Here is a 25,532-nt window from a genome sequence, read left to right as displayed (position 1 = left end):
GACCCGTGGCCTTTTTCTCAAGGACCCTCCAGGGCCCCGAGACGAGACACTCCTCCGTCGAAAAGGAGGCCCAGGCTATTGTAGAAGCGGTGCGTCACTGGAGGCATTACCTGGCCGGGAAACGATTTACCCTGCTCACTGACCAGCGTTCAGTAGCTTTTATGTTTAATAATAAGCAGAGGGGTAAAATCAAGAACGACAAGATCTTGAGGTGGAGAATCGAACTCTCCACCTACAATTATGATATCTTGTATCGGCCAGGGAAACTCAATGAGCCCCCAGATGCCCTATCACGTGGTACATGCGCCAACGCGCAGAGTGATAGGCTGCAGTCCCTCCACAATGACCTCTGCCACCCGGGGGTCACCAGGTTTTTCCATTTTATCAAATCCCGTAACCTGCCCTACTCCATCGAGGAGGTCAGGACCATGACCAAGAGCTGCCAAATCTGCGCCGAGTGCAAACCGCACTTCTATAGGCCGGACAGAGCAAGCCTGATCAAGGCCACCCGCCCCTTCGAACGCCTGAGCGTCGATTTTAAAGGGCCCCTCCCCTCCGCTGACCGCAATGTGTACTTCCTCAACATAGTTGATGAGTACTCCCGTTTCCCCTTTGCCATCCCTTGCCCAGACATGACCAGTACCACGGTCATCAAGTGTCTGAATGACATCTTCGCTCTGTTCGGGTTCCCCAGCTATATACATAGCGACAGGGGCTCATCGTTCATGAGCGACGAACTTCGGCAGTACCTGCTAACAAGAGGTATCGCCACGAGCAGGACCACCAGTTACAACCCCCGGGGGAACGGCCAGGTGGAAAGGGAGAACGCAACGGTTTGGAAGGCAGTCCTCTTAGCACTAAAATCTAAGGGCCTTCCGACCTCCCGCTGGCAGGAGGTCCTCCCTGCAGCGCTTCACTCCATTCGGTCACTGCTTTGTACTGCCACTAATGCGACCCCTCATGAGAAAATGTTCGTTTTCCCCCCGGAAGTCTACATCGGGAACCTCGCTACCGGCATGGTTGACTTCTCCTGGGCCCGTCCTACTGCGGAGGCACGTGAGGACGCATAAAACGGACCCCCTGGTCGAGCGGGTGCACCTCCTACACGCCAACCCCCAGTATGCCTGGGTGACATACCCAGACGGGCGGGAGGACACGGTCTCCATACGAGATCTCGCACCCTCGGGTACCCCTGAATTACCACCGTTATCCCCCTTACCACCGTTATCCCCCTTACCACTGTTATCCCCCACCACCCCTCCCAACCCAACCCCTGCAGACGGCATGCCAAAGCCCCAGGAATCTTCGCCAACCACCCAGACACCAGACCCGACGTCGGATGCTGCAACACCACCGCCGCCACCACGACGACGATCAGGACGTCAGACAAGGCCTCCTGATAGACTTAACTTGTAGTACCCTTCACCCCGCCGGACTTCACATTAAACAAGGGGTGAATGTGGTAAACCACTGTATTGTATATTGCCACCTCTGGGTGGCGCTGCGTATGGAGGCATGCCTCAGCTGACTCCACCCACCACTGTGTGGGTTTCGTTCAGACTTGTTCAGTCACTCACGAAGAAGCATGGTCTCTTCTTAGCTAATAAAAGCCTTATTCATCTCTTCTTTCGACTCATCATCTCTTCTTCGACTCATCACCTTTTATGAAGTAATTGATAAGCGTATCAACAAGATAAGTGCAAGAAGAAACTGTTTGAAATAAGCTTATGCAGAGGCTACTAAATCATTACTCTAGTCTCCGTACTTTCCTGGAGGTTCTCATCTCACCAACTTCTAGTAACGATATGCATACAATGTCATTCATTTGCCATCTGTTTACAAAGTCCAACCTCATGACTTTGGCCCAATATTAGACTGGAAAGGAATTGAGCTCTCCGAAACCCAAAAGCAAGCAGAGGATTACTTATGGCAGATAGGCTACGAGTCATGCATACAATGGTCTCTTAAAACCTTCAAAACTACTACTGCTTGCTGTTTGAAGGCATGGCACAGGATCCTTTGAAAGACTGAAAGAAAGCTCTTGGGGTGAAATGCCAAAAAAAAAACACCGAGTTTGTCACTAAATCTCTACTGTCATCTCAAACCTACTCCCACTGAAGGGAGTGGCCAACAGTTTTATCTGGATGTTAAAAGACAAGAGGAGAAAATCAAAGGTCCGTTTAAACAGAACGATGATATAGCAGCAAGTGAACAGTCAGACGGTTGCCTCTGGGCTGACTCTGGTTGGGAGCATGGATTCTTTCACCCACCCAGAGAATGGTGCTTGGGAGCTGTCCTAGCGAGTTATTTTCTGAGATTCTCTCTAGGTGAGGAATGCTTTCAAGAGCAGCCATTCATTTCGTCAGTATTATCCCCCACTATTTAAGATGAAGGGGAAGAACGCTACATACTGTAGCTATCTTTTCTGTAATCATTTAAGAGGAAGCAAGTGCATGAAACTCAAAAGGTTAGTATGTAGGTGCAGCAAGTGATCAAGAAGGCCAATGGAATGTTGGCTTTTATTGCTAGGGGGATAGAATATAAAAACAGGGAGGTATTGCTGCAGTTGTACAAGGTATTGGTGAGACCGCACCTGGAATACTGCATACAGTTTTGGTGTCCATATTTAAGAAAAGACATACTTGCTCTCGAGTCAGTACAAAGAAGGTTCACTCGGTTAATCCCGGGGATGAGGGGATGGTCATATGAGGAGAGGTTGAGTAGATTGGGACTCTACTCATTGGAGTTCAGAAGAATGAGAGGCGATCTTATTGAAACATATAAGATTGTGAATGGGCTTGATCGGGTGGATGCGGTGAGGATGTTCCCAATGATGGGTGAAACTAGAACTAGGGGGCATAGTCTTAGAATAAGGGGCTGCTCTTTCAAAACTGAGATGAGGAGAAACTTCTTCACTCAGAGGGTGGTAGGTTTGTGGAATTTGCTGCCCCAGAAAGCTGTGGAAGCTACATCATTAAATAAATTTAAAACAGAAATAGATAGTTTCCTAGAAGTAAAGGGAATTAAGGGTTACGGGGAGCGGGCAGGAAATTGGACATGAGTCTAGGTTCGGAATGGTCATGGCCCTGTGGGTAGTGGAGCGAGCCCAGGGGCCGTGTAGCCTGGTTCTGCTCCTACTTCTTGTGTTCTAATTCTGTGTTAGATTTCAGGAGATGGTTTTATTCCTGTTCCTGGCTGGGGTGGAGATCGCCTTTCCAGAAGGTAAGTACTGTAGAAAATACAGGGACAGAGTGATCTCCTGGACGAGTTTCGATCGCCTAGATGGGTCGGAGAGGAATTTCCCAGATATTTTTCTCCCAAATTGGCCACTGGGTTTTTTATCTGGTTTTTCGCCTCTCCCGGGAGATCACATGGGTTCGGGTGGGATGGAGAGTGATAGTAGATTTGAGGTTAGGATCAGATCAGCCATGATCTTATTGAATGGTGGAGCGGGCTCGAGGGGCCGATTGGCCTACTCCTGCTCCATTTTCTTATGTTCTTATAAGTTTGGTAGCTTCTCTCAGAATTGGTGGAGGCTATAGAACAGGTTGCAATTGTCAAGTTCTGTACTCATTCCTCGAAGGATACACAGATGTGACAAGTCTTTGTCACAAGAAAAAGCCGACAAAATTAAATATTAAAAATTGCAGGATCATTACATTTTGAATCAGTGTAGAGTTCCTCTCCATGTATACGTAATACAGTGGAAACCCTAAATGTTCATGGGCAGCATTCTGGAAATAATTATTGAAATATTTGAGACAATCAGCTTCAACCTACAACAAACGAGTTTTGTTTAAGTTGAATTCTCAAGTTTTTTCACAACGCAAATAATCTATTAATTATCAAACTGACAAGAACTCTAGTTATTGTGCAGGTGCATTTTTCTATTTTTTTTTAAAACCATTTTTGTATCAATCCAGACTCCATATGGGATACTACAGATGCAAAATTAATTAATTTACAGAAAATTTGCTCATTAGTATCCCAGAACAAAATTCTTCCAAGTCCTTTTGTTTGCGCAGTGGAGTCAAATTCGTAGAATATATTGAGGAAAAAGACAGGGGTTAACATACACATTCGATTAGGACAATTTTTGATAGTTACTTCAGATTATAAACCCGAGAATGATACAGCACAGGGGGCCATTTGGCCCATTGTGCCTGAGCGAGCTCTTTGAAAGGGCTAGCCAATTAGTCCCACTCCCTGCCCTTTCCTCATAGCCCTGCAATTTATTCCCCTTCAAGTATTTCTCTAATTCCCTTTTGAAGGTTATTATTGAATCTGCTTCCACCGCCCTTTCAGGCAGCGCGTTCCAGATCACAACAACTCGCTGAGTAACAAAAAACACTCATTTTGGCTCTGGTTCTTTTGCCAAATACTTTAATCTGGGTCCTCTGGTTACCGGCCCTTCAGCCACTGGAAACAGTTGCTCCTTACTTACTCTATCAAAACCCTTCATGATTTTGAAAGGCTCCATCAAATCTTCCCTTAACATTCTCTGCTCATGCGTCAGCTGTGGCTCAGTTGGTAGCACTCCAGGGACTTCAGCACATAAAGCTAGGCTGACAGTCCAGTGCATGGTCAGAGGCCCCCGTCTGCTCTCTCAGGTGGACGCAAAAGACCCCATGGCACTATTTCGAAGAGGAGCAGGGGAGTTCTCCCCGGTGTCCTGGCCAATATTTATCCTTCAACCAACATAACAAAAACAGATTCTCTGGTCATTATCACATTGCTGTTTGTGGGATCTTGCTGTGCACAAATTGGCTGCCATGTTTCCTACATTACAACAGTGACTCCACTTCAAAAGTACTTCATTGGCTGTAAAGCGCTTTGAGACGTTCGGTGGTCGTGAAAGGCGCTATAGAAATGCAAGTCTTTCTTTCTTTCTTGCTCTAAGGAGAACAACCCCAGCTTCTCTAGTCTCACATAACTGAAATCCTGCATCCCTGTAAATCTCCTCTGCACCCTCTCTCAGGCCTTGACATCCTTCCTAAAGTGTGGTGCCCAGAATTGGACACAATGCTCCAGCTGGGGCCGAACCAGTGTTCCCTGCAAGCTGTGCGGACGCGCAACGCTCCAGGAGCCCCACACGGCCGGCTTTACAATGAGAGAATCCGCACTTGCACAGTACTTTGAATGGCCCGCACAGCGTCAAACAAAATTACGGGGAACACTGGTCCTAACCAGGTGATTTGTAAAGATTATGCTGGATAAGTTAAAAAAATAATACAGTACTTATTGCTGGTATGTTTGGTATGCATTTAGCATAATTTCCTTGCTTTTGTACTCTCTGCCTCTGTTTATAAAGCCATGGATCCCGTATGCTTTTTCAACAGCCTCCTCAACTTGTCCTGTCAACTTCAAAGATTTGTGTACATACAAATTAGATTAGAACAAGGTGTTATGCTGTACAAATGCTTGGAAAAATTACACTGAAGCACGACAGAAGACAAAATTCTGCCATTGAGGCCTTTCAGACCATTTTGCATAGCCATCATTAAACAGTTGGTTACAATTCTGATTTTTTTTTAAATTGGAAGTATCTACTAGAATAGGCCAAGTACAATTTGCACTGACAGTTTGAGTGTGTGACGCCTCATGCCGTTTGGCTTTTTTTTAAGCTAGCTGTGAACATTTTCAAGAAGCTTAGAGATAACATGGTTAGCTTCAGAGGTTGCTGGCAAAAGTGTTAAAAAAGAATTAGGCAGCATTCAAGTAAAGACCTGTCCATCTATTTAGGCAAAATTATGCTGGATAAGTTTAAAAAATGTAGTGCTTATTGCTGGTATGCACTTATCAGACAGCGAAATTTAGCACACTACAATTAAGGAAAACAAAGATTATCTTGACTGTGGCTTCAAAGGCAGAAACTACTTGCTAAATTCTTCGGAGCCTTTATATCTTGGGTGTTCCAAGTAAAGCAAAGTAGCCCAGTAAGATTCCACACAAGTTTTATGGCACATATCTTCAACCTCCTTAAACGTGTTGTTGCTTCCCAAATCTGTGCCATCTATCGAGCAACTCCGTTTGAATCTCTCCGATTAGGTTTCTACCTCTCCCACAGCACTGAAACAGCCCTATCTAGTCACAAACAGCATTCCCTGACGGCAGTGAATGATCCCTCCTCTACAGCGTTCAACAGTCGACTACACCATACGATAGCAAAATACTGCAGATGCTGGAAATCCGAAATAATAGAAAATGCTGGAAAAACTCAGCAGGCCAGGCAACATCCGTGGAGAGAGAGAAATTTCTCTCTCCACAGATGTTGCCAGGCCTGCTGAGTTTTTCCAGCATTTTCTGTCGACTACATCCACCCTCCTCCAATCTTCTCCTTCATTGTCCATCTCAGTGAGACCGCATTCACTCGGTTCCATTCTTAGCTATCTGGCTGTAGTCACAGCAGCTCCTGCAATGGCATCTTTTGGATGAGACGTTTAGCTGAGAGGGCCGATGGAGCCACAGTTTGACGTCAAAGATCCCATGGCACTATTGAGAGAAGAGCAGGGGAGTTCTCCCTGGTGTCCCAGGGCCAATACTTATTCCTCAACCAACATCACAAACGGAATATCTGGTCATTACCATGTTGCTGTTTGTGGGAGCTTGCTGTGCACAAATTGGTTCCCAAGTTTCCTACAACACTGACTGCACTGCAAAAGTACTTCATTGGCTATAAAGAACTTGGAATGGTCAGAGGTCGTGAAAGCAAGTCTTTCTTTTAGCTGGCATACCATTACCTCCCGAGTCGCCCAATGGTCTAACCTTAGCCCCTTCATCCTCGTGCATGCCGCTCCTTGCAAAATCATCCAGACAGCTCTACCACACCACAACCACCACCTCTTTAAATGCCTTCACTGCCTGTGTTATGACTGCTTATCCAACATTCAATCTTAGATAAGTCACAATATCCTCCAGCCAAACACTGGGAAAACTAAAGCCATTGTTTTCAACCCCCACCACAATCTCCGTACCAGATTCCATCCTGCTGCCCTGTCACACCATCTCACGTGACCCAGACTGTTCACAGCCTCAGCGTCCTAACTGACCTCAAGCTGAGCTACCAATTCCATATCCTCTCCCTTACAGCAAGCAGCTGCTTTCACCTCCAGAATAACCCCACTTCTGCCCTTGCCTCAGCCCAGCCGCTACTGAAATCCTCATCGATGCCCTTGCTAGTGATCAGCGATCCTAGAATTTGTCCCATTGCTCTTGGGACGCTTCCTCCTTAGTGCTCCCAAACCCGGGGCCCCCTTCCTAATGCTCAGAGCTACCCACAATGCCGATGACTCAGTGTCCTTGGTAATGTTATTTGGCACAACAACAACTTGCATTTATAAAGTGCCTTTAGCATAGGCTCTTCACAGAATCTAAACAAAAAGACAGAGTCAAAGGAGGAGATATTAAGTGAGGTGACGGAAAGCTTGGTCAAAGAAGTGGGTTTTTAAAGGGAGAGGGGGAGATGGAGTTTTAGGGGTTTTAGAAGAACAATTCCGTTCTTATAAAATAGTCACGACCCAAGCCCCCACAGGATAGTCGGTGCTTCCATCAAGTTAGTTTTGTTAGTGGAGGAAAGACTCCCTAAAGGGCTTGCCCATGCCAAGCTGGGGCGCCTCCATTTTCAGGAATACTAATCAACTAATAATCAGGTCTGAAGGAAAGTCATGGGTGCTGCACTGAATTACATCTTCAGAGTCCTCCATTAACCAGTGATATAAAATAAGCACTTAGCAGGGTACCAATTCTTTTTTATTTCGGTGTTAATCTTCAAAACATAGCCTAATTCATCATTTTTTTCTCGTGTGTAATCGAGCCAAATTTCCTGCACTACACAACATGGAACTGTACCATCCTGATGCTCCTTCAGAATGAGGAATTGCCTCTATTGACAACACATTTCATGGATTTTAATGCAATTACTGCAGAACAATTAAAACAGTCAAACTGATTCGGCAGCATTTCTGTGGATCCAGGGCATCTAAAAATACCCTCTGCAGGCAGCTCAGTTTTACCAGTTTAAAAAAAAAAGCTTAAAAAGGTCTGAGCAAGTGAAAGAATGCATGGTGAAGCAGAAAATGTATTTTTATGCAAATTGCTGTACTCATTTTGGTGCTTGGGAATGGAATACTTCCATTTGGATAGCCACTGTTGGCATTGAGCACTCCAAGATCAGAAAAAGCAGTTTGATGCAGAGTAAAGCTCCCTCTCCTTTACCATTAACGATGTGCCTTGGCCCCAAACTCAGTAGAGGACCCCCAAGTTGCACCAAGACATTGCCCCCATTTTTCATCTCAGAAATTCTGTCGTCTCTAAATGAGACAACCTTCAATTCGGCAGAAAATTAGCAGTCTTGTGCTATGGTTCTAGGAAGTGTACTTGAACTGCCTGAACTCATTCCAGATTAGATCTTAGACACTTCCTTCCCATTAATCTGAATCCAGATCCCAGGGATGAAAAATTAGCGTTGAGCCCACTGCACCACCCTGTAGTATCCCAATTCATAGATTCTCCAAACAGGGCTCCTAAAGGGGATCCCGAGAAATACGCGAGTGAAATTTCTGTACATCAGTCATGCAATTTTAAAGAATATATTTATCGACTTAGCAGCATGTTAGTTCTGCTGCTGCATACTCTGCTTGCTACAGTAATAACACCATTTCCCTTTTGGTAGCCGACAATGGCCATCGGAAGTTAGAACAAGGGATCTTTACAAATGCGTCAATATTTGTAGGAATTCTACACTAAAAAAATTTGAAAACCGTGTCCTAACTTTTAATTCACACACGAACACAACCTCTTTGAATTCTTTTCTATTTTCATGTTTTGTTAACCTTTCCAAGAATACTGTAATCCTGCTTTTGTCTTCAGTACGGATTTTCTCCCACCAGTATCAATCCACAATAATGCAAACCAATGGATGGAAACAGTTTAAAAAAATATAATCCAAACTAAGAAACTGGTGAAAATAAAGGCGAAGGGACTCTGCGGTGCAGGCAATCAACAACAACCTGCATTTACATAGAGCCTTTAACACAGTAAAACTTTTCAATGCGCTTCACAGAAGTGCCTTCAGATAGAGATTGGTACGAAGCCAAAATTGGATATATTAGGAGGGGTGACTAAAAGCTTGGTCAATAAAGCAGCCTAGTACCCGACCATATTTGATGGTTGCTGAAGTGGAGAGGTACTGTATGAGGCATAGAGGGCAACAGTGCTTGCAACCCACCTCATGAATAATCACCTCCAATTTCAGCAGCCAAACAGGCAGGGAGCCCAGGACCGCAGATCTGGTTGGTAGCATCTTGGTGCGTACAGTTAATCAGGCGGTTAATCACCCCGGCAAGCCTTCTTCCATCCAGTAAGGAGCATCCAAAAGTATGGTCAGTCAGGCATTCACATATCTTAATGGTGCCATTGGTCTACTGTCCCAGTCACCTTTGGGAACAGGAGCATCTTCCACTTGCAATAATTAGGGAACGGTAGCATAGTGGTTGTATTACTGGACTAATAATCCAGAGGCCGGGACTAATGATCCAACGACGCGAGTTCAAATCCCACCATGGCAGCTGGGAAATTTAAATTCAGTTAATTAAATAAATCTGCAAAGAAAAGCTAGTGTCGGTAATGGTGACCATGAAACTACCAGATTGGTTCACTAATGTCCTTTGGGGAAAGATTTGCAATGGTTAAACCCATTGGCAAAACATTTTTTGAAAGAATTAAGAAAAACTTGCGTTTATATAGCACCTTTCACGACCACGAATGTCGCAAAGCACTTTACAGCCAATTAAGTACTTTTGAAGCGGAGTCACTGTTGTAATGTGGGAAACTGTAGCACAATGGTTCATAAGAATCTATGTGCTAACAGGTCAAAGAGAAGTGGCTGAAATAGGTTTACTTTAACATTACTCTGCCCTTTAAATGAATTTCCATATAGTCAGCACTGCCCAACAACCCTGACGGCCCAGCTCATGGGAGTAAATACAAACTGGCGAACTGTACAGATCAGGAAATGGTGTACAGGATGTCCTTGCCCTAAAATTAATGTTTAAATGTCGCTCCTACTTGTTTTAGCTGGGCACTTCGTGTATGTTTTCCTGCCCCAGAAATACAAACGATGTGCAAAGTGGATAGAGCTGCAGCCGAAGAGATCGGCACCTACTTTTCGGATCAGGTTTGCCTGACTTACACCAAAGCATCGAGTGGACGGACTGAAAAATGTCTGCTATTATGCTGAAATTTCAACTTCCTGGAAATTACTGCCCACTTTCTTAATATCATGAATAGGAATGAACATAGAAATTATGAACTTGTGTTTTAACAAACTCTCATGGGGCTACTTTAAAATGTTGCCTCCCTGATCTTCAAGCACTCTGAAGGACAAGAAAGAGCAAAATTATAATGACAAAAAACATTTTTATTACTACCAGTAATGCAATGGGTTGGTGGAAAAAAAATTACAAAAATCTAACTTCCATTTGCATAAGAGTGTTCAGAGCATTAGTCCTCGATATTCTGGCAGGTTCGGGGGGGGGGGGCGAGAGGAAGAGAACGGGGCGAGATAGAGAGAGGGAGAGAAGCAACACAGTTTACCTCAACAAGAATAACCTTAAAAGGAGAAAGAGATTGGTGGGGCGGGGGGTGGAAGAGAGAGGAGTGCAAGAATAAAAAGAGCACACACATCTCTCTCTCTGGAAACCGGTCAATGAGATGGGGAGTCAGTCCACTGAGCTATCAATTGCAGTTGCTGCTCGACACCTTTGATGTATGAGCAAGAGGCTCCCTAGCAGCATTTGCCTTAGCTAATCCCTCAGCTTGACAGATGGAATTGAATGACACATGGACCCTTGGGTGTCACAAGTAGTCTTTTCACGATAGCCAAAATGTTTCAGATTGCACACGAAGTCCCGCGTTTGGATAACAGTTTAAAATACCACCGAGAGCTTAAATGTGGTTTATTATTTGAGGAAAAATTGCTGAATGCAGCATTACAGATATATTGGTTTAAAATCCAGCTCAGTCAAGACTGGCAAAATCCAATTTGCGAGAGAGGATCTGTCAAACTTTATACATGATATCAGCAAATCACGGGTGAACAATCTTCAAAAAGTAGTATACAAAAAGAAAGCCAACCACCCGGTTTTTCTTTCTGACCTTGCAATAACCTGGCATCTCTCCAAGGAAATTAATGAAGCGGCTGCTAATCTAGTGAGACTGTCAAGAATAATCAGCCTTTAGGAGACCCTTGGACCTATTTAGGCCACTTTGTTACACAGAGCACCTGAACAAGAGCAGGCCAGGTTAGCAGCTAAAACATCACAACCATGCACGCACCCTGCTACCTGTAAGCAAAACAGAGGAGCTTGGTGACATTCCCCACAGGTACACTGGTGCATGGTGGCATGTGCTATTTTTGTACTGCTCAGAGATGCTGCATGGAAAATCAGATCCAATTCCTGAACCTGAGTAGCGGGCTGCTAATGCAGCAATGTCGGCTGAGCCACTGCTTGGCTCAAGTGACATTTCAACTCCCTTTCTGCACAAAACTATCAAGACAATTGAATAATTCAGATGCACAGAGAATGCATGCAATTTAACTTAAGTGTGGGCCACTATTACAAGGACTCGCTTCCTGTGTTTTTACGTCAAATCGACACTGTTTGTGCTCTTTTTACTTGAGTATTTACCACAGCTGCAAATTCTTAAAGACTTAGAAAATAAAAACAAGAAACTAACTGTTGCAGTTTAAGTTAATTTTGCTTGGTTTACATACATAACGATAGTTCCATTTAAAAATAAAAAGGGACAAACTGCAGGATAAATCCATTATACAGCCTAATCTGGGCTATAAAAGCTCCAAGTCAGATATTTGCCTAAGCAGAGCAGCTATCAGTCTCCTACCAGACCAGCTCCTGCACTTAAAGCTGACAAGCTAGCGCCTAATCAGTTATCACCTGGTTGGCTGCTCACCAGTTTGCACGGAATGCCCCTCCACCAACAAAAACAGCCACGGGAGAGAGATGTATCTTAAAAAAAACACAAATTCTCATTAAACTAACTGTAACCTTTTCACTTTATATCTACTAGTGTAAAATCTAAATCTGGAGACTGAAAATAGAACACATTTTCAAAAATCAAAGAAGGGAAAACCAGAATAATTATTGTTCTCCTCTGCACGGTTTTGGGTATTCTGCCGAGAGAGAGCCGAAGGCGCAGACACCAGTGTCAATGGCACGAACACAGCAAAGGTAGAGGCTCAGGCTCAGCTGTGAAAGTGAAAGCTTAATTTAGTAACGTGTCAGGAAAGGTTCCGAGATCCATAGACACAGAGAATAAACAGGCTGAAAGAGTAAAGATTGCCAGACAGGCTGGGAAGAAAGGAAAAAAGATAACATTACCTCAAAATTTATTAAGGAACAGAAGGTGAATAAAAATTAGATATATCTGAATTTGAGAAAGGTGACAGGTTTGTGGAAAAGCGAAATCAGATGCATATATGGCAAATGCGGAGAACAGAAGTGAAATACATCACGTCAGTCACAGTTCATTCAGGCTTCGTCTCTCAATTGCCCTCCAAACCTCTCCTGGAGATGATGATTCATACTGCCCAAGTGGTTATGCTTCATTTGTAACCCCAGACAGCAAGTATTAGTATGCTATTCAACTGCAGACAGTATTCACAGCCAAAAACCAAACCTGACCTTCCCAGACTTCCACTCGTGATAAATTTCCAACAGATATTATTCAACAGCATCAAGAGCAGGAACAATGGCTAGCCAAGGACACTACGACCAACCGTCTTTACCGGTGCGCTGAGCAGAATCAGCTAGCTCAGCACAGACTAGGGATCAAATCTGAAGCCTGCTTGAGCTATACAGATCATCATGTACCAGATGATGCTATTCACCCACCGAGCCACCGGATGATTCAAGGAAGTGTTCAATGACACGAATACCTGGGAATAAGATGTGTATGTACACTGCTGCAAAAGATCATTTGTCACTTGTCCCTTTAGATACCATTGTGACTTTTAATGTGCAAGATATTACAGTGCTGTTCTTCCAGTACTGACAACACACCTGTCCCAATTTCTGACTGTGATTAAGACCCCAAACATTGTAGAGGTCAACATAAAGTCAACAAAAATACATAATTTGTCGATTTCGATGACATTCTGCAATGATTTAATAAGTTGTTCTGCTCCTAGCATATTCTATATATGAATCGTTAACTATAGGAAACATTTCACGTAACTGCCTGACCCGTGCTGACCGGCTCTGACCAGCTTAAGTGTCAATTATTACTAGGGAAGGAATGGTTAAATGACCATCAAACTAAAGTTATTCTGAAGCTTTAATATAAATGCATGTAATTAAGTCACAATTCTTTTTTGATCAGTCATCCAAATAACTGATATATCATATGTAGTTGTAAACTTAAAATTATTGGCTAAACACTCAGATTGGGAGCTCAAACTCCAGAAGAAATATTGCACATCATTTCATCAGCGCCAAAAGGAACAAACTGACTCCAGATACAGTCAAGTTGTGGTGAAACTATACTTCCTTCAGCTACAACCAAGTTGAATAAAAGAAATGCCCAGACAAACCACTGCTCCTGTCCATCATAACTACTAAATAAGTTTCACTTTTAACACCTTTGATTTGGGAAAACTGTTCTTGCCCAGCTTATCTGACTGTTCACACTGGTGATCACTGTACAAGGTAGCTTCGTTTAGGGGAGAATCACAAGCTCACAAAGTATTGTAGCGCTAATGACATGATCAGAATGCCCAAGTAGTGTAAATGAAACAGAATAGCTGCAATCAAAAGTACAAAACCAAAAAACAGCACAGCAACACATAACAATTGCAGGTACATTTCAATAGTAAGTGACTATATAATTAACTTTCTGAATTAGTTAGGAAGAAAAACCAATAGACGAGTTAATGGCACAAATAACTACATATGGGTATGATCTTGTGGCCATTACAGAAACATGGCTGCAGGGTGACAATGCCTGGGAATTAAACATACCAGGTTATTTAACGATCAGGAAGGACAGGCAGGAAGGAAGGGGAGGCTATGTTAACAAAGGAAGGAATCACTGTACAGAGAAATGATATTGGGTCAAAAGATCAGGATAATGAAACAGTTTGGGTGGAGATAAGGAATAATAAGGGGAAAAAAACACTAGTGGGCGTAGTCTATAGGCCTCCGAACAGTTGCAACTCTGTTGGACGGAGTATCAATCAGGAAATAGTTGAGGCTTGTAATAAGGGAACATCTATAATTATGGGGGATTTTAACTATCATATTAATTGGACAAATCAAATTGGGCAGGGCTGCCTTGAGGATGAGTTCATTGAGTGTATTAGGGATGGGTTTCTTGAGCAGTATGTAACTGAACCGACCAGGGGGCAAGCAACCTTAGATCTGGTCCTGTGTAACGAGACAGGATTAATTAAAAATGTCCTAGTAAAGGATCCCCTTGGAATGAGTGACCATAACATGGTTGAATTCCATATTCAATTAGAGGGTGAGAAGGTTGGATCTCAAACAAGCGTGCTAAGCTTGAATAAAGGAGACTATGAAGGTATGAGAGCGGAATTGAGTAGAGTGGATTGGGAAAATAGATTAAAGGGTAAGACGATACATGATCAGTGGTGTACATTTAAGGAGTTATTTTACAACTTCCAAAAAATATATATTCCACTGAGAAGAAAAGGGTGTAAAAGGAAAGACAGCCATCCGTGGCTAAGTAAAGAAATTAAGGATAGTATTCGAATAAAAACAAGGGCATATAAGGTAGCCAAATCTAGTGGGAGGATAGAGGATTGGGAAAAGACAGCAAAAAATAACAAAAAGATTGATTAAGAAAGGGAAGATAGGTTATGAAAGTAAATTAGCAAAAAATATAAAAACAGATAGTAAGAGTTTTTATAGTTATATAAAAAGAAAAAGGGTGGCTAAAGTAAATGTTGGTCCCTTAGAGGATGAGACCGGGAAATTAATGGTGGGAAATATGGAGATGGCAAAAACACTGAATGAATATTTTATATCAGTCTTTACAGTAGAAGACACTAAGAATATCCCAACACTGGACAAACAGGGGGCTAAAGGGGGGGGGGAGGAGCTAAACACGATCAAAATCACTAAGGAAGTGGTACTCGGAATAATGGGATTCAAGGCGGATAAATCACCTGGACCTGATGGCTTACATCCTAGGGTCTTGAGGGAAGTGGCGGTAGGGATTGTGGATGCATTGGTAATAATTTTCCAAAACTCCCTGGACTCAGCAAAGGTCCCGGCAGACTGGAAAACTGCTAATGTAACACCCTTATTTAAAAAGGGCAGTAGACAGAAGGCTGGAAACTATAGACTGGTTAGCCTAACATCTGTGGTAGGTAAAATTTTGGAGTCCATTATTAAGGAGACAGTAACAGGACATTTGGATAATCATAATTTAATAGGACAAAGTCAGCATGGTTTTATGAAGGGGAAGTCATGTTTGACAAATTTGCTGGAGTTCTTTGAGGAAGTAACATATAGGGTGGATAAAGGGGAACCAGTGGACGTAGTGTATTTAGACTTCCAAAAGGCATTTGACAAGGTGCCACACAAAAGATTATTGCTTAAGATAAAAAATCACGGGATTGGGGGTAATATTCTGGCATGGATAGAGGATTGGCTATCTAACAGAAGGCAGAGAGTTGGGATAAATGGTTCATTCTCAGACTGGCAATCAGTAACTAGTGGTGTTCCGCAGGGGTCAGTGCTGGGTCCCCAACTCTTTACAATCTATATTAACGATTTGGAGGAGGGGACCGAGTGTAACATATCAAAGTTCGCAGATGATACTAAGATGGGAGGGAAAGTAGTGAGTGAGGAGGACATAAAAAACCTGCAAGGGGACATAGACAGGCTAAGTAAGTGGGCAGAGATTTGGCAGATGGAATACAATACTGGAAAGTGTGAGGTTATGCACTTTGGCAGGAAAAATAGTAGAGCAAGTTATTATCTTAATGGCAAGAAACTGGAAAGTACTGAAGTACAAAGGGATCTGGGGGGTCCTGGTGCACGAAACTCAAAAGGTTAGTATGCAGGTGCAGCAAGTGATTAAGGCCAATGGAATGTTGGCTTTCATTGCTAGGGGGATAGAGTATAAAAATAGGGAGGTATTGCTTCAGTTGTACAAGGTATTGGTGAGACCGCACCTGGAATGCTGCATACAGTTTTGGTGTCCATACTTAAGAAAGGACATACTTGCTCTCGAGTCAGTACAAAGAAGGTTCACTCGGTTAATCCCGGGGATGAGGGGATGGACATATGAGGAGAGGTTGAGTAGGTTGGGACTCTACTCATTGGAGTTCAGAAGAATGAGAGGCGATCTTATTGAAACATATAAGATTGTGAAGGGGTTGGATCGGGTGGATGCGGGGAAGATGTTCCCGATGATGGGTGAAACTAGAACTAGGGGGCATAGTCTTAGAATAAGGGGCTGCTCTTTCAAAACTGAGATGAGGAGGAACTACTTCACTCAGAGGGTGGTAGGTCCATGGAATATGCTGCCCCAAAAAGCTGTAGAAGCTACATCATTACATAAATTTAAAACAGAAATAGACAGTTTCCTAGAAGGGAATTAAGGGTTACGGGCAGGAATTTGGACATGAGTCTAGGTTCGGATCGGACATGGCCCTGTGGGTAGCGGAGCGGGCCCAGGGGCCATGTAGCCTGATCCTGCTCCTATTTCGTGTGTCTGATTCTGTTAGATTCAGGAGATGGTTCTGCGATAGTAGATTGGCGGTTAGGATCAGATCAGCCATAATCTTATTGAATGGCGTAGCAGGCTCGAGGGGCCGATTGGCCTACTCCTGCTCCTATTTCTTATGTTCTTATGAAAGTTGCTATATATTAACTGTACTAATATAACTGTACTAATATAAACTAAATACAATTAACAAGGTATACAGTCTGAAAAAGTAGCATTACAAGTTGTCGCAAACATTATTGATGAACCAATCTTTCACTTTGGTATAGTACTGGATTAGAAAATTAAACTGCTGTTTATTTGGTCAATTTCCCATGACCAACACACAAGTAGAAGTTACTGTACAACTAATTTAGATAATCCGACATTCATTTTCAGAATAAACTGAAATCTTATGTGAAGACTACAAAGGTTGTACTTATACCCTATTATTGTAATTTGTCAAATTCTGGCCTAGTTATTTGGACATACTGTAGTTTATGCGATCTAAACAGTCTGTAATTCAAAATACTTGCAGTCTTTGTGGTTTGAGAGTTTAAAGATGGATTAGTGATTCATGTTTTGACTTGCTCTGTCACAGTATTTTATGAACCAATTAGTATAGAATCGGCAGATGTATTTGTCTGCTACACTGACCATGTTCAGATCTCTGTTCTTTATCTTCTTCCTTCCTATTTGTCTGCATACTGCTACAAAGTTAAAAGTTTCCAAATTTAGCACTTTTCTTGGTCAGAGATGAGATCAGCTGGTGACTAGCACAGCAATCTTAGTAAGACATGAAAGTACTTCAATGGCGTATAGATGTCGTTTGAATACTTCTCAAGCAGTGCTCTCACAATACAGAAAATTAATATAATGTACTTGATTAGATTACATCTTTAAAATACATAAAGAATAGTCGACCACTTTAGCCAACTACAAGTTATTATGGAGGTTACCATCATGAATGTCTAAAAATTGACATCAGCATCAACACCTCCTGCTGGCACAAAATCATCCCATAATGTCTACTGTGTATTCAATGGCTGTGACAATTAGTATAGGGCTCTAATAAAAGAATAAATAGATTAGATTAGTACTTTGAAGTTAGTCCAAGATACTCAGTAAAATAATTTTCAGTGAAAATGCCAAAGTTTGTGCATCATTTAACCTCAGTGCAATATTGAGTGAGGGGAAAAATTATTAGCTTTGCTATCATGGTACATTTGTTTGAAAATAATGGATAACTGATTACAAAGAGATTTTATAAACTGCAAGACAGTGGAGTATGGAATTTATCACAAAATCTCAAGAAATAGAAACTGCATCCAGTCAGGTTTCCAACTCCTGATCTCGATCCAGTTTGTGCACTACGTGGAGGTCGGGTGAGGAGTGGGCTCAGGTATGATACGACCAGAGTTGAATAACCCGCCAACGTTCACTGGCTCTCTTGAAAAATGGCTAGTTGACCAAATGATGGCGGGTGACTGGCACACATGCAACTATGTTGCAGCAAAAAATCAGTGACTAAGAGAAAAACAAAATCCTTGAAATTTGCACTGGGAGTATTATCTAATCTTTAATCCATACGCAGATAATTATTGTAAGGTGATCAGAGGAAAGATAAGCGGTCACATCCATCAAAAGTCACAACACAGTAACACCTGATTCAGAGCACTTGGCACAGGACCGTGTCTGACTAAAACTTCCTTAAGCTAATAAGGAGATTGCGACTGTAATACTTCCAAAATTCAACCTGCGACATTCAACTTTAACACGCAAGAAAACTGTGCATTCTTTTGACATTATCTGATTTCCTTTCCTCAAAGATGGTATTGCTTATATTAAAAAAAAACTGCTGGTTGTATCACTATTTCCATCACCGATGCTGGATTATCCAATATAATGGATTTTTGAAACTGTTCTATCACAAGTTGAGCACAGAACTTAATTTCAGGGATGATATATAAATAATTGGCAGTTGACATGACTAATATTAATGGGTTTGACAGTCATTGGCAAAAACAGTTAGTATAGTTTACTAAACAAGTCTCTGTAAATTTATTTACAAATACTGCAATCCATTTTATGCAGCGCCTTATTAAAAAACGTTTACAAAATTGAGAAACCAAAGGGCCCAGGCCAAACGTGCAGACCGCCGTGGTTGAATCTCGGGATTGAAATTTCTGCAGAGACTCAATATGCAGTGATACCAACGGTAAAGAAATGAGGAACTTGTATTTATATCGCATGCCTCTCGGGACAACCCAAAAAATGTTAACATGCAAATAATTTATCACTGGCGAGTGTCGCATTTATCAATCAATCCAGGGTACAAATCAAACACCATTTCGCCGCAACACTATTTAAAAAATAAGGACGCTGCATATTTTGTGGATTAATTGGTCAATGCAGATGGGTCTGGGCACTATGCAGCTTTTTTTAAAAAAAAGTGATTGCATGAAAGATAACATGTGCATGAGATGCCAATAGTGTGTCAGCCATGGCTCAGTGGGCAGCACCCTCGCCTCGGAGTCAGAAGGTTGTGGGTTCAAGTCCCACTCCAGAGACTCGAGCACAAAAATGCAGTGCGGAGGGAGCGCTGCGCTGTCGGAGGCGTCGTCTTTCGGATGAGATGTTAAACCGAGGCCCCATCTGCTCTCTCAGGTGGCCGCAAAAGATCCCATGGCACTGTTTCGAAGAGGAGCAGGGGAGTTCTCCCCGGTGTCCGAGGGCCAGTATTTATCCCTCAATCAACATCACAAACAGATTATCTGGTCATTATCACATTGCTGTTTGTGGGGGCTTGCTGTGCGCAAATTGTCTGCCGCGTTTCCTACATTACAACAGAGACTACACTTCAAAACAGTACTTCATTGGCTGTAAAGCGCTTTGGGCGTCCATTGGTCCTGAAATGCAAGTCTTTCTTGCTAATCTTTTGTTGTTGTTGTTTAAGACTGTGCAAAAATCCAAAACAATGACAGATGAGATCCAAAAGGAGGAGGATCGCTGGCAGGAGCTGCTCCTTGCATGGGAGGTGCAGCAGCGCCAGGGATCTGGGCTCCTGCACCCGGGGGGTGAGGCTCGCAGAGACCCCGCTCCCGGGGGGGTGAGGCTCGCAGAGACCCCGCTCCCGGGGGGGTGAGGCTCGGTCACAGAGACCCCGCTCCCGGGGTGGGGTGAGGCTCGGTCACAGAGACCCCGCTCCCGGGGGGGGGGGGGTGAGGCTCGGTCACAGAGACCCCGCTCCCGGGGGGGGTGAGGCTCGGTCACAGAGACCCCGCTCCCGGGGGGGGGTGAGGCTCGGTCACAGAGACCCCGCTCCCGGGGGGGGGGTGAGGCTCGCAGAGACCCCGCTCCCGGGGGGGTGAGGCTCACAGAGACCCCGCTCCCGGGGGGGGTGAGGCTCGGTCACAGAGACCCCGCTCCCGGGGGGGGTGAGGCTCACAGAGACCCCGCTCCCGGGGGGATGGAGCCGGTCTGAGGGGCGGCTCACTCGGTCGGTCGGTCCGGGACACTCACCCATCGGTCGATGCCGTAGCGGAACATGTCGCGCCGATCTCTCGCTCTCTCTCCTCACCGGGCGGCCTTCCTCACAAGCTGTGTCGGCCGAGGCGGGCCCATGGCAGGCGGTGTGCGGCCGGCCGCTGCTCCCCGGCCCGGGCACTCACTCAGCCCCGCTCGCCGGCCCCGCTCCGCCTTCACTTCATCTCCCGTCAAAAGAGAGAGTGAGAGGAAATTAAAAACAATCCCCAGACCGATCGCTCGGGAAGCCTCAGCCGTTTCTTCCTTTTGCTTTTACTTCAATGAACCACTTGGCCTCAGTGCCCCAGCAGACGCCGCCTCCTCCTGTCAACCCGGCCCGCCCTTTCTCCGAGCCACTGCGCATGCTCCTTCCCGCAGCCGTCTGGGAAATGTAGTTTTTTTTCACCCCCCCGCCTCCGGGGTACTGCGCATACTCCCTCTACCCCGCGGGACACTGCACATGCTCCCTCCCGCTGTCGCCTGGGAAATGTATTTTTGTTTACCTCCGACCCACTCCGGGCCACTGCGCATGCTCCCTCCACCCCGCCGGCCACTGCGCATGCTCGCCCGTCTCACCACGCCCACCCTCGCGCGCTGCCACTTGGGAAGTGTAGTTCTCAGCCTCCCACCCCGGCAAGTGCAAGATCCTGAGCCCTGCAGATGGAGAATAATGTCGGCCAGAGTCTGCTGGATCCGCATAAATCCTCCACTGGGAGCGCCGACCCTCATCTGTGTGAATTCCTGGAGACCCACGATCTGGATGAACAAGTGAAGACGACCAAGAAGCTTGGAGATCACATCATTAACTTGAAGAGACTGGGACCCCTGCCTTGGAGGCATGAGGGCTTGTGACTTTATACAGAGAGCCCAGACTTGAGCTGTAAAATGTTCAAATTTTAAATTTTAAAAAATGAACCCTGGGGGGGACACGAGCTGCACAAAAAAAAGAGCGAGATCCTGCAAATCCATTGGCAGGATAGGCGCAACAATGCCAGTGTCCTCGCTCAACATCGAAGCTTTGACCACACTCGATCAGCTCCGATGGACGGGTCAAATCGTCCGCATGCCCGATACGAGACTCCCCAAAGCAAGCACTCTACTCGGTGCTCCGGCATGGCAAGAGAGCCCCAGGTGGGCAGAGGAAACGCTTCAAGGACACCCTCGAAGCCTCCTTGAAAAAGTGCAACATCCCCACCCACACCTGGGAATCCCTGGCGCAAGACCGCACAAAGTGGAGGAGAAGCATCCGGGAAACATAGAAGATAGGAGCAAGAGTAGGCCATTCGGCCCCTCGAGCCTGCTCCGCCATTCAATGAGATCACGGCTGATCATCCAAATTCAGTACCCTGTCCCTGCTTTCTCTCCATATCCCTTGATCCCTTTAGTCTTAAGAAATATATCTAACTCCTTCTTGAATATATTTAATGAATTGGCCTCAACTGCCTTCTGTACTAGAGAATTCCACAGGTTCACCACTCGCTGGGTGAAGAAATTCCTCCTCATCTCTGTCCTAAATGGCTTACCCCTTATCTTTAGACTGTGACCCCTGGTTCTGGACTCCCCCGCCATCGGGAACATCCGTCTTGCATCTAGTCTGTCTAGTCCTGTTAGAATTTTATAAGTTTCAATGAGATCCCCTCATTCTTCTAAACTCCAGCGAGTATAAGCCCAATCGACCCAATCTCTCCTCATACATCATTCCTGCCATCCCAGGTATCAGTCTGGTGAATCTTCGCTGCACTCCCTCCATGGCAAGAACATCCTTCCTCAGATAAGGCGACTAAAACTGCACACAATACTCAAGGTGTGGTCTCACCAAGGCCCTGTACAACTGCAGCAAGACATCCTTGTTCCTGTACTCGAACCCTCTCGCTACGAAGGCCAACATACCATTTGTCTTCTTAACCGCCTGCTGCACCTGCATGCTTACCTTCAGCGACTGGTGCACAAGAACACCCAGGTCTCGTTGCACTTCCCCTTCTCCCAATCTATTACCGTTCAGATAATAATCTGCCTTCCTGTTTTTGCCACCAAAGTAGATAACCTCGCATTTATCCACATTATACTGCATCTGCCATGCTTCTGCCCAATCACCCAACCTGTCCAAATCATACTGGAGTTTCTCGGCATCCTCTTCACAGCACACACGCCTACCCAGCTTTGTGTCGTCTGCAAACTTGATTTAACCCTTCAAGCCCCGGTATCATTCTGGTGAATCTGCGCTGCACCCCCTCCAAGGCCAAGATATCCTTCCTGAGGTGTGGTGCCCGAAACTGAATGCAATGCTCCAGATGGGATCTGGACAAGGCTCTGCACAACTGAAGCACCAGTTCCGCCCTTTTGTATTCCAGCCCCCTTGCGATAACGGACAACACTCCATTAGCCTTTTTGATTACTTTTTGTACCTGTCCACTAGAGTTTCGTGATTTGCGTATACGGACACCCAAACCTCTTTGCTTCTCCACAGCTCCTAGTCTCTCGCCATTAAGAAACTATTCCAATTTGACTTTCTTGGAACTTCTGTCTCAGCGGTGACAGTGCTCCCACTGAGCTCAGCTGACGCTGAGTTTGATATTTAGAAGCAAAGTGTACCACCCTTAAAACAAAAGCTAATGAAACATGATTACAATTTGGGAAGATAAGGAAAGCCTAATCGAGTATTCTGTATTTAAATATCATCCAGTTCTATGTAGGCCTGCAGTAAGAAGATTGGAGCAACTGCATACGTTGTAAATACTGTACTTATGATTCCGGTAAAATGGCACTGGACCTATGAAAGCTCACTCACCCAATGAGGTGAGATTGAGTAGATTGGGCCTGTACTCTCTGGAGTTTAGAAGAATGAGAGGTGATCTCATTGAAACATATAAGATTCTGAGGGGGATTGACAGGGTAGATGCTGAGAGGTTGTTTCCCCCTGGCTGGAGAGTTTAGAACCAGAGGGCATAGTCTCATGATAAGGGGTCGGCCATTTAGGACTGAGATGAGGAGGAATTTCTTCACTCAGAGGGTTGTGAATCTTTGGAATTCTCTGCCCCGGAGGGCTGTGGATGCTAAGTCGTTGAGTATATTCAAGGCTGAGATCGATAGATTTTTGGGCTCTAGGGGAATCAAGGGATATGGGGATTGGACGGGAAAGTGGAGTTGAGGTCGAAGATCAGCCGTGATCTTATTGAATGGCGGAGTGGACCGGGAGGGGCCGAATGGCTGTTGGTTACATTTCTTTCAAGGCCCGTAGTTCCATTGTAAAGAAATGCAACACCGAGCTGCACATTGCACGAACTCCCATGGCTTCCTGTTTGAGCATTATCTCTGGAGCGAGGCCAAGGTAACATGGTTTGATCAGCAGAAACAGTGTGGTGTGAACCTGGGGCATTGCCAGAAAATGTGCAACAGTATGTCTGCTCCTTCATCTCACTCTAACCGAAATCAGCATTGGAGATTGTAACCTGCTGTCGTTTGTTATAAGGCGTAGTATGTCCAGTGAAGAATTTCTCATCACATTATAGGTAGAGCCGGAGTGAGTTGTTATATATAAAACCTCTCCTTGTCACTTCATAAGCAATCTAACCCCCATTTTGATTGAAAATACATTTTAATTTACTTTAAGTTAAACTCTGGTGCACAGTTCATTCTGCCTCTCCGCTCTACAGGTGTGGCAGATCCTTCAGCTATCATACTCCCACACTCTGGAACTCTTTTCCTAAAGCCCACTGCCTTTCTCCATCTCGCCCACCTTCAAAACCTCCTTAACACCCATCACCTTCAGTCTCATAGAAACATAGAAACATAGAAGATAGGAGCTTCGGCCCCTCGAGCCTGCTCCACCATTCAATGCGATCATGGCTGATCATCCAAATTCAGTACCCAGTTCCTGCTTTCTCCCCATATACCTTAATCCCTTTAGCCTTAAGAAATATATCCAACTCCTTCTTGAATATATTTAATGAATTGGCCTCTACTGCCTTCTGTGGTAGAGAATTCCACAGGTTCACCACTCTCTGGGTGAAGAAATTCCTCCTCATTTCTGTCCTAAATGGCCTACCCCTTATCCTTAGACTGTGACCCCTGGTTCTGGACTCCCCGACCATCGGGAACATCCTTCCTGCATCTAGTCTGTCCAGTCCTGTCAGAATTGTATAAGTTTCAATGAGATCCCCTCTCATTCTTCTAAACTCCAGCAAGTACAAGCCCAATCGACCCAATCTCTCCTCATACATCATTCCTGCCATCCCAGGTATCGGCCTGGTGAATCTTCGCTGAACTCCTTCCATGGCAAGAACATCCTTCCTCAGATAAGGCGACCAAAACTGCACACAATACTCAAGATGTGGTCTCACCAAGGCCCTGTACAACTGCAGCAAGACATCCTTGTTCCTGTACTCGAACCCTCTCGCTACGAAGGCCATTTGCCTTCTTAACCGCCTGCTGCACCTGCATGCTTACCTTCAGCGACTGGTGCACAAGGACACCCAGGTCTCATTGCACTTCCCCTTCTCCCAATCTATTGCCATTCAGATAATAATCTGCCTTCCTGTTGTTGCTACCAAAGTGGATAACCTCACATTTATCCATGTTATATTGCATCTGCCATGCTTCTGCCCAATCACCCAACCTGTCCAAATCATCCTAGAGTTTCTCGGCATCCTCCTCACAGCACACACGCCCACCCAGCTTTGTGTTATCTGCAAATTGGGAGATATTACATCTAGTTCCCTTGTCTAGATCATTAATATATATTGTGAATAGCTGGGGTCCAAGGACCAATCCCTGCGGTACCCCACTAGTCACTGCCTGCCACTTGGAAAAAGAGCCGTTTATTCCAACTCTTTGCTTTCTGTCTGCCAACCAGTTCTCTATCCAAGTCAACACCTTGCCCCCAATCCCATGTGCCTTAACTTTACACGCTAATCTCTTATGCGGGACCTTATCAAAAGCCTTCTGAAAGTCCAAATACACCACATCCACTGGTTGTCCCTTATCTATTTTACCAGTTACATCCTCAAAAAATTCCAGTAGATTAGTCAAGCACGATTTACCTTTTGTAAATCCATGTTGACTTTGTCTGATCCTGTCACTGTTTTCCAAGTGCTCTGCTATTACATCTTTTATAATGGAGTCGAGCATTTACCCCACTACCGATGTCAGGCTTACCGGTCTGTAATTCCCCGTTTTCTCTCTACCACCTTTTTTGAATAGTGGGGTAACATTAGCTACCCTCCAATCCATGGGTACTGTTCCAGAGTCTATCGAATGTT

At 44.6% G+C, this 25,532-nt stretch overlaps 1 protein-coding gene across 5 annotated transcripts in view; it reads right to left on the bottom strand.

Moving 5' to 3' along the window:
* The window catches only part of atp11c (ATPase phospholipid transporting 11C (ATP11C blood group)), a 154,679-nt gene extending 134,053 nt beyond the window's left edge, over positions 1–20,626 (bottom strand). For 3 of the 5 annotated variants that reach the window (XM_086002134.1, XM_086002100.1, XM_086002127.1), the window contains exon 1: positions 20,272–20,625. Coding sequence is in view for 4 of the 5 variants with exons in the window: in XM_086002100.1 (XP_085858226.1) it covers positions 20,272–20,298 (27 nt within the window). In the remaining variant the exon portion in view is untranslated. Of the gene's footprint in view, positions 1–20,271 lie in introns of all 5 variants that reach the window. The other 2 variants (XM_086002119.1, XM_086002110.1) reach the window with 1 other exon arrangement.
* Between the last annotated feature and the right edge of the window lie 4,906 nt (positions 20,627–25,532).

The sequence above is a fragment of the Somniosus microcephalus genome, chromosome 1, assembly GCF_052327205.1.
Source record: "Somniosus microcephalus isolate GS21.2 chromosome 1, FLI_Smic_1.0, whole genome shotgun sequence".
Classification (NCBI taxonomy): domain Eukaryota; kingdom Metazoa; phylum Chordata; class Chondrichthyes; order Squaliformes; family Somniosidae; genus Somniosus; species Somniosus microcephalus.
Note: the sequence above shows the minus strand (reverse complement) of the source record. Positions and strands in the feature narration are given on the sequence as shown.